This window comes from Toxotes jaculatrix, chromosome 5, assembly GCF_017976425.1.
Source record: "Toxotes jaculatrix isolate fToxJac2 chromosome 5, fToxJac2.pri, whole genome shotgun sequence".
In the NCBI taxonomy this organism is placed as follows: Eukaryota; Metazoa; Chordata; class Actinopteri; family Toxotidae; genus Toxotes; species Toxotes jaculatrix.
In genome coordinates, this window is record NC_054398.1 from 30,229,904 (window position 1) to 30,239,809 (window position 9,906).

Sequence of the window (9,906 nt, forward strand, 5' to 3'; positions counted from 1 at the left end):
CATTTAACTATGTTATTCTTCATGTTCTTTCTGACGAACTGAAAGTAATAGGCGAACGTACTGTTCAAGGTTGGATATGCTGCTGCTGCATTCATCCTTTCTGTTCTTCTGTAGTAAACTAAAAGCTAGCTAACAACAGGAATTGAAACATTTTGCACAGACTTTTCTCCTCTGCTGATCTTGCGGTGATTTTGGCGAATTTGTATTTATGCGGTAATGTATGCCTTACATTACCGCGTTACAGCAAAAAGCAATGCATTACACTAGTTAATTACTTTTGTAACGTGTTAGTCCCAACACTGATTATTACTGTGCATAAGTAATTGTTTTCCATGACATTTTACCCTATAAACGCGGAGACATACGAACTTGTACCGACCCGTGCAAATGTTAGCCACGCTTGCTAGCCAGTAGTGGTAAAAAACGACTCAGTTAAATAATAGACACTGTGAAGTAATTATTTTCCATGACATTTTACCCTATAAATGCGGAGACATACGAACTTGTATCGACCCATGCAAACGTTAGCCATGCTCGCTAGCTAGAAGTGGTAAAAAATGACTGGTACAGTTAAATAATAGGCGCTGTGAAGTTGGCTGCTGAGCGTAGTGTTGTATTAGTTTGTTACGCGAGGTAAACGCCCCACACGTGTTAAGCTAACATGTTTAGTTAGCTACTTTTGGGTAAATTAACAGATCCTCCACATTTGAATGCGCATGTGAGCGACCCGCCTAAACGCCATTTTAAGAAAAGTTAGCGCGATTTGGCGCTTTCAATAATGTTAGCCATGCTGTGGCATTAGTTTAAAGGGCACTTCTTCATTTGTGAAAGGGATAAGTAGCATTGAAAAGCCATTGATCATTTTTACTCGTTTATTGGCTATAGTTTGACAAGCTTCCATTTGTATTTGCTGTTCGATATAATTTTACCATGTGGAAATGTAAATTGTGGGTTTTCTAGTGCCCTAAAAATACAGTTGTTGACATTACAAACTTTACCATGGCCAGTATTCCACAGTTTCACCCTTACCTTGTCTGTACAACAACTGCATGTGTACATTTAGTACTTATAATTCACTAAAGGTATGTACAGACTGAGCTATCTGTTCAACACTGAGAGAGTTTCTCTAAGGAGGAGACTCTCTCTGCTACACTCTACACAGAGACACTGAGGAACCAAACCACCAGAGTTCAAACCCAAACCCAGGATACAGAAGTTCAGTGAATGTAGTGTTGAAGGTGTAGAGGTGGATCAGTGAGTCAGAGGAGACTCTGTAGAAGGACAGAGAGCCAGCAGGACAGTCCACATACACTGCTACTCTGTGAGAGACAGAGGAAGATGATGAAGAGGAGGAGGAGACAGATGTCTTTCTGTTATTGTGCCAAACAGAGTAACCAAGATCAGAGCAGCTGAGACTCCAGGACTGATACTCTCCAAACAAACAGTTTTCTCTGTTTCCTTTCCTTCTGATTCCTCTGTAACTCACTGATATATCAATCATTCCTCTCCACTCGACCTCCCAGTAACAGCGGCCAGTCAGACCATTACTACACAGCAGCTGAGGACACTGGTCAAATCTGTCTGGATGATCAGGATATGACTGATCCTCCTTCACACGTGTTACCTTCCTGTTGTTGTCAGACAGTTTGATCTTTCTGTTTACTGTATTTGTGTCGATGGTGAGTTCACAGAAATCTGATGGAGAGAAGAAAACAACACAGCTGTGATCTATCACCTGATCATTGATTGACACTTTGAAGATGGTTGACTGTGAGCTGCTTTGTTTTCAGGAATCAAATGAAAACCACACTTACACTTCCTCAGACCTGATCTCAACCATCGAATTCCACCAGGCTCCACCCTGAAAGGAGGAGGGGGGTCAGACCAGCACATTCTCTTTCAGCATGCAAACATAGACATTACATGGCTCTCATACACAAATGGTTTGATTATTCTGTTCATTCAGCAAAGAGACAAAGGACCTGGAGTTCTTATCTTGGAATTATACGGAGCAGGGAGGTGACATGGAGGAAAGATTTCATCATTTGTCTTCTCCATTTGATATCACTTTTGGTGTCAGACACAACAAAAGATCTCAGAATAACAAGAACAGGATCTCAGAGAGGTTCAGCTGATTATTGATCATGGATATTTTAGAAGACAGAGACATGATCAGAGACCTGATTTCATTTCCTCCTTGGTCTGAGACACTGGCAGATGAATGTCTCTGAGCAGTGTAGATGCTCTTATTATTGTTAGGATGTTATTATTAGTGTGTCAACACTGAACAGGTATCTAAAGTCTTTGGGGTTGTTGTGGTGAAAGCACTCTGAGTGCTCAAAGTGGCTCTGTTGGTTCAGGAGCAGTTCAACCAGCTGCAGCTCAAATGTTTTCACGCTGGCTTTGTGCTGATGCAGCATGAAATCCAGTCTGAGAAAGTCCTGCTCAGGTCGCAGAAAACAGCTGACGACTGTCACATATTTTCTCTTAAATATGACACAGTGAGTCATGATGAGATACTGAAGTCAGAATTAGAGAAAACCCCGCTTTGTGTTGTTGTTGAATTCAAAGCACTTCTGTAGAGATCTGTCATCAGCTGTGACATACTAAATGTTTCCAGCTCTTCCTCCTCTATCACACACTGTCTGTGGCTGCAGCAGGTCTCTCCATACCTGAGGGTGTCCAGACTCCAGTGTGGATCCTTCAGTCCAGCAGACAGCAGCTTCGCTCCTGAGTCTCCTGGATGATTGTAGCTCAGGTCCAGCTCTCTCAGATGGGAGGGGTTGGAGCTCAGAGCTGAGGCCAGAGAAGCACAGCCTACCTCTGTTATCAGACATCCTGACAGCCTGCAGACACACACAACATAACACAGGAAACACTCTGTCAACACCTGCTGGTCTGTTTTGTTTTTCTTTTTTGTTCATATTTTTCTTTTTGGTTCTGGTCCATTTTGGTCCAGGTTCAATGTATTTAAGGAAAATTCCTTTTTAATCCTGCATGATTAAAAAAAAAAAAAAATCAACAACTTTAACAAAAACAAGAGAAAATGATGAATAACTTTCTGAGTCTAGAAAGTTCTGCGGAACTTTAGTAAAATATACTGTGAAGAATCCTACACAAGTTTGCTGTTTATCCACTCATGTAAATCAGATATGAGCAAATCATCAGCTAAACAGGTTGATGGATCCTGACCTGAGAGTCTCCAGGGTACAGTGTGGACTCTCCAGTCCAGCAGACAGAAGCTTCACCCCTGAATCCTGCAAGTCGTTGTTACTCAGGTCCAGGTCTCTTAGACTAGAGGACTGGGCGCTGAGAACTGAGGACAGAGCTTCACAGCTTCTCTCTGAGAGGTTACAGTTGCTCAGTCTGAAGAGGAAACAATGAAGTCAAATAACATTTGTGTTGAAAGGACAGTCAAAGGAACAAAACTCTCAGTTTCCACATTGATGATCATCTTTCATTGGCTCTGACTCAAATCCTTTCTGTTCTATTCTCAACAAGTTGGAGACATGACAGTTAAATATGATACAATCAGTAATAAACAGACATGTACAGTCAAAGCCGTAAGTATTTGGACAGTTAGACATGTTTTGTTCTTCAGGCTCTCAGCACATTGACTTTAAAATATAATAATGGATACTACAGTCAATGACTGCAAAGTACGTTAAACTAAATATTAAATCTGATGAGTTTGTTTCACTTCATGTGTATTTATCTAGTTACTTTTGAACCACTAAAAAGGCTGAATCTCCCACACAGTTCTTTCTTTACTGATGTCAACCTGCGCAAATTAAAGCTGAGATGTGGCTCTTTAATGGAGGATCCATTATTTTAATTCAGATTCAATGTGCTGAAGCTCAGAGCCTGATAAACAATAACTGTCCAAATACTTCAGTTCTTGACTGTAACTGTGTTAATGTTGGTACCTGATTTGATTTAGTTTGAATCCCTTAATAAAATTGTTTATTATTTGTAAGTACAGGGCAGCTGTGTCTCAGCAGGTAGAGAGGTTTGCCCATTAATCACAGCTCTCCTCCTGTCATCAAGTGTCCTTAGGCTAAAAACCTCAACCTCAAACCAGCCCTGATGGCCAGACCAGGACCTTGTATGGTAGCTGGATTTCATTAGTGTGTGTTAATAGGTGAATGAGAGGCAGCATGTAAAGCGCTGTAGGCCTTTTTTAACTGACTGAAAAACTGAAAGATTGAATAAACTGTGAAAATCATTAGATATGGGCCTCTCTAAAGTCAACATTGATGGACTCAAGAAATATCTGCAGTCATTTCAAACAAACTGGAACTTGATCTGACCTTAGAGTCTCCAGTGTACAGTGTGGACTCTTCAGTCCAGCAGACAGAAGCTTCACTCCTGAATCCTGCGGGTCATTGTTACTCATGTCCAGGTGTCTCAGACTAGAGGACTGGGAGCTGAGAACTGAGGACAGAGCTTCACAGCTTCTCTCTGAGAGGTTACAGCTGCTCAGTCTGAAGAGGAAACAATGAAGAAAAAGTCAAATAACATTTGTGTTGAAAGGACAATCAAAGGAACAAAACTCTCAGTTTGCTCTGCAGCTCACACCATCTACTAATTAAGCTGCTATAGGCTTCGACTGCCAGGGGACTTCCCATCATGTAGTTCTGTTCTTTCTCTCCTCTCTTCTGCTGTCGCTCTCTGCAGGTTCATTCTGTAGAGTCTTGATCTGCTGCTGTCTTAGCAATTTCAAGAGTGCTGCATCCCTCTCAAAGACGTTTTACAATTTTTGACTTTTCAGAGTAAGTTAAAGCTCTTTTTTTGGCCCATTTTGCCTGAGGAAGCCTAATAATTATGCACACCTTGATATAGGGCCACCCGGATAGCTCAGTTGGTAGAGCATGAGACTCAACGTCTCAGTGTTGTAACGTCTCAGTGTCGTGGGTTTGAATCCCACTCTGGATGGCACCACCTCCCATGGGCTCACCACCCGTGGAGGTGCTATAGGACTTCGGTGCATTGTGAATTGGGCAGGACCTGGGCCTGGACCCAGATAAGCAGCAGATGATGACATGACCTTGATATAGGGTGTTGATCAGCTTAGGCCACACCCTCCCTCATTACACAAATACACATAACCTGATGTGCTTAAATCCAATAGGAATTCAAGTTTATATAGCTTGGAGTTGAGCATAAAAATGCTGAGCGTAAAATGATGATATGGTCAAAAAACGTACTTGCCTAATAATTGTGCACACAATGTAGTTCTTCTATTGTTGTTGCTTGTATTACTATTAGTGCTATTACTAATCATACTGTTATTCCCTTATAACTTTTAATCTTACTGTCTTCATGAAACCTGCATTGTCTTATGTTCTCTTTTCTCCCCTCCCATCCTTCTTTCTCTCTCTCTCTCGACCCAACCTGTTCCTTTAATCCCAATGACACGTTCAAATCTTTGTAATAGAATGTTGAGTGTCAAATTTAGCACTGAGATCAAGTAAATTTTACACTAAATATTAAATCTGAGGAGTTCATGTGTATTTCTCCACTTACTTTTGAGCTACTAAAAGGGCTGAATCTCCCACACAGTTCTTCCTATACTGATGTCAACCTGCTCAAATTAAAGCTGAGACTTGGCTCTTTAATGTAGGATCCATTATTTTAATTCAGATTCAATGTCCTGAAGCTCAGAGCTCAGAGATGATGATAAGGAATTAAAGAAGAGAGGAATTTATTTTCCCTCCTGCTGAATAAAAATAGGTCTTTATATAATGATGAATAAATCCAACTATCTATACACTTACAGAGCTTCTTTAGAGGCTTTGACAACTGGCAGCAGCTTCAGAAGAGCCTCCTCTGAAGCAGAGTATTTCTTCAGGTCAAACACGTCCAGATCTTTCTCTGATGACAGTAAGATGAAGACCAGAGCTGACCATTGAGCAGGAGACAGTTTATCTGTGGAGAGACGTCCTGAACTCAGGGACTGTTGGATCTGCTCCACTAGAGAACGATCATTCAGTTCATTCAGACAGTGGAACAGGTTGATGCTTTGCTCTGCAGAGGGAGTCTCTTCAATCTTCTTCTTGATGTACTGGACTGTTTGCTGATTGGTCTGTGAGCCACTTCCTGTCTGTGTCAGCAGACCTCGTAGGAGAGTCTGATTGGTCTGCAGGGAAAGACCCAGGAGGAAGCGGAGGAACAAGTCCAGGTGTCCATTTTGACTCTGTAAGGCCATGTCCACAGCCCTCTCGTAGAGCTGCGTTGGATCAGATTTGTCTCTGAACAGTTTAGACCTGTTGGAGGTTGATTGTTCTTCTGACAGCAAATTGACTCCAGAGTTGATGAAGGTCAGATGGACATGAAGAGCAGCCAGAAACTCCTGAAGACTCAGATGGACGAAGCAGAACACCTTGTCCTGGTACAGTCCTCTCTCCTCCTTAAAGACCTGTGTGAACACTCCTGAGTACACTGAGGCTGCTCTGATATCGATGCCACACTCTGTCAGGTCTGATTCATAGAAGATCAGGTTTCCTTTCTGCAGCTGCTCAAAAGCCAGTTTTCCCAGAGACTCAATCATCTTCCTGGTCTCTGGACTCCAGTGTGGATCTGTCTCAGCTCCTCCATCATACTTAACGTTCTTCAGTTTGGACTGAGCCACCAGGAAGTGGATGTACATCTCAGTCAGGGTCTTGGGCAGCCCTCCTCCCTCTCTGGTTTTCAACACATCCTCCAGAACTGTAGCAGTGATCCAGCAGAAGACCGGGATGTGGCACATGATGTGGAGGCTTCGTGAAGTCTTGATGTGGGAGATGATCCTTCTGACCTGCTCCTCCTCTCTGAACCTCTTCCTGAAGTACTCCTCCTTCTGTGGGTCAGTGAACCCTCGGACCTCTGTCACCATGTCAACACACTCAGGAGGGATCTGATTGGCTGCTGCAGGTCGTGTGGTTATCCAGAGGCGAGCAGAGGGAAGCAGTTTCCCCCTGATGAGGTTTGTCAGCAGCACATCCACTGAGGTGGACTCTGTAACATCAGTCAGGATCTCAGTGTTGTGGAAGTCCAGAGGAAGTCGACACTCATCCAGACCGTCAAAGATGAACAGAACCTGGACCTCTTCAAACCTGCAGAGTCCTGCTTCTTTGCTTTCAGTAAAAAACTGATGAACAAGTTCCACCAAGCTGAACTTTTTCTCTTTCAGCACATTCAGCTCTCTGAACGTGAATGGAAATGTGAAGTGTATGTCCTGGTTGGTTTTGTCTTCAGCCCAGTCCAGAGTCAACTTCTGTGTTAAGACTGTTTTCCCAATGCCAGCCACTCCCTTTGTCATCACTGTTCTGATTGGTCCATCTCTTCCAGGTGAGGCTTTAAATATGTCTTCTTGCCTGATGCTTGTTTCTGGTCTGGCTAGTTTCCTGGATGCAGTTTCAATCTGTCTGACCTCATGTTCATCATTGACCTCTCCAGTCCGTCCCTCTGTGATGTAGAGCTCTGTGTAGATCTGATTCAGAAGGGTTGGGTTTCCTGCTTTAGAGATCCCCTCAAACACACACTGGAACTTCTTCTTCAGAGTAGATTTAAGTTTACGTTGACAAACTGCAGCAACATGTCCTGAATGAACAAACAAGAAACATCAATGACTGATTCATAAAGAAAACATGACATGTTCATCCCCCTAAAGAATACACATGAACATATTCCCTCCATGTCTTGAGACGTTAGTAAATGTCCCATTTGTCCATCATGTTGAATCTTTAGAGAAATCCTCTTACTGCTGTGCAGACAGTCAGCCAGCTCCTCCTGCTTCATTCTCCTCAGGAAGTTCACTGTGATCTTCACAAAAGCCTCTCTGCTGCTCCTCTTCTGCTCTTCATCCTCACCATCCAACACCTCCTCATCCTCCCTCTGACTCTCTGAGCATTCTGGGTAATCTGGACTCACAACCTTCTGGACCTTCTTCAGCTCCTTCTTCACAAAAGTGACAATGTTCTCCTCCAGCAGCTGGAACAGAGAACTATATGAATGACACAATCAAAGTAAAACCATGGAGCCAAACATCAGATCCATGTTGGACACACTGACAATCCACTGCTCTAAAAAGTGCAGCATGGAGATTATTGTCAACACAACAGATGTCAAAGTAGTTGTTGTCCATGTACAGACCATAAATATGGAGTCCAGGTGTGTTTGATGCTGCTGGGCAGACTGACCACTGCGAACCTCTGAGCTCTCCTGGTCCACTCTGTGGAGGAATCATGAAGAATTAGCTCACATTATGTTTGCAGCATCTGTGAGCATTTTATGCTTTGTACACAAACAACAGCTGCTTTTATGTTCTGTGGTGACTGTCCTGATTAAAGCAAACACTACTGTGCTGTGACATTCTCAATGAGAGGAAACAAGCAATCGATTCTGTACCTCATGACCTAGAGTCATCACAACAAGTCCACCTTTTAAATGATGAGTTTTAAGGACTCACACTGGGTTTGACAGAAGTCTCACCTCTGCTACAGGACACTAAAACAAACACTGGAACTGGATAGGTGCTGAGTTACAGGGAGTTTTAGTTCTGATCTGAATGACATATATAAGAACATAAAAGTGCTTTTCTTGAAAAGAGAAACATCAACTTTGCCACTAAAGCCTGTGTTTCAGCCTGATCATGTTCATATACTGTGTCATTCATGAAGCCTGGAGACAAAACACAATCACTTCATCTTTCATAGAAGACCAGTTATACAGGACAGCTGTCTGATACATTTTAAACTCAGCTGCAGCTCACTTCTTTGCTGCAGAGGGAGGCTGTCCTTTGAAATCAATGAGGCGACCCTTTGAACTGTCACTCTTCATGGACACACAACTGGGCTCAGGTCCAGGGAAGTCTGGTCTCTGATGGATCCTGGTGGATACAGAGATTAATCAGGGACATGGGGACAGGGACAACATATTATTCATACAGTGTTCTCATAGTAAAGAAGAAAACATGTAGTCAGCTGCAGCTCACTTCTTTGCAGCAGACGGAGGCTGTCCTTTAAAATCAATGAGGCGATGCTTTGACCTGTCACTCTTCATGGACACACAGCTGGGCTCAGGTCCAGGTCCAGCAGAGTCTGGTGTGTGCTGCTGCTCTGGCCTTCAACACAACACACACACACACACAGAGCTTTGAGTGTGAATAATGATGGTGCAGTGATGTGAGTGCTGAGCTCTGACATGGAGAAGAGTCATGGACAGTTAGAGATCATCATCTCACCTCTGAGCTTTTGGTCTGGATCTCATGGTCCCCACACAGACCTTTTTAGGGGGAGGGGCTCCCTCCTCTCTGTCCTCACACTGATTCATGATGCTGAATTCACATCCACATCAGCTCACACACACTTTCTACCTTCATCTGGAGAGAAAACACAAATCATTCATCTGCACATCAATTGAAATCATCCTCTCCATCATTTGTCCTGTAGAAATATCAGCTACTCCTCCACTGATTGGCTCTTCTTTCCTCTTTCATATCAGTGTCAGTTGAATGCAGTCAGACAGCAGTGTGAGGCAGAGGAAGCTGCCATCAGCTGCTGTACTTCCACTGTCAGTCCACTAGATGGGGTCATGAAGCTGCAGTGAAGTGCAGAGCAGCACACACAGGATCCTGGGACCAGCATTTCCATTCACTGACACACAGACAGACTGAGATCCACTGGTTTTATCTGACACAATCTAAAAATCCTACTTTCTAATTTCACTTGAGTAAAAGTCCACGAGTGTAATCAGTAAAATATACTTGAACTGTCAAAAGTAAAAGTGTTCATCATGCAGACCAGACTCATTTGGTTTTTATTTCAAATCTTAATCTGAAAAGTAACTGTAGCTGTGAAATAAATGTAGTAAAACAATGAAATATTTCCCTCTGAAAAGTTGTGCAGGAAAAGTTTAAAGAAGCAG

General features: G+C 42.9%; 1 protein-coding gene across 1 annotated transcript; it reads right to left on the reverse strand.

The window, feature by feature from the left end:
* Positions 1-243: 243 nt before the first annotated feature.
* LOC121181520 (NACHT, LRR and PYD domains-containing protein 3-like) lies at positions 244-9,257 on the reverse strand. The gene is made up of 11 exons (XM_041037441.1): positions 9,224-9,257; positions 8,975-9,103; positions 8,753-8,869; positions 8,134-8,212; positions 7,743-7,971; positions 5,778-7,581; positions 4,311-4,484; positions 3,193-3,366; positions 2,673-2,846; positions 1,815-1,861; positions 244-1,695 (listed from the first exon to the last, which is right to left on the reverse strand). The coding sequence occupies exons 1-11, from the start codon at positions 9,247-9,249 to the stop codon at positions 1,148-1,150; spliced, it is 3,501 nt and encodes a 1,166-aa protein (XP_040893375.1). The 5' UTR covers positions 9,250-9,257; the 3' UTR covers positions 244-1,147.
* Positions 9,258-9,906: the final 649 nt, after the last annotated feature.

Bases quoted from the DNA above. Each gene is read 5' to 3' on its own strand.
- LOC121181520 (XM_041037441.1), bottom strand. From the start codon at position 9,249: ATGAGATCCAGACCAAAAGCTCAGAG. The intron at 7,972-8,133 runs GTCTGTACATGG...TCTCTGTTCCAG, and splicing joins ACCTGGACTCCATATTTATG to CTGCTGGAGGAGAACATTGT. The intron at 1,862-2,672 runs GTATGGAGAGAC...TCCTCCTTTCAG, and splicing joins TGGAGTCTGGACACCCTCAG to GGTGGAGCCTGGTGGAATTC.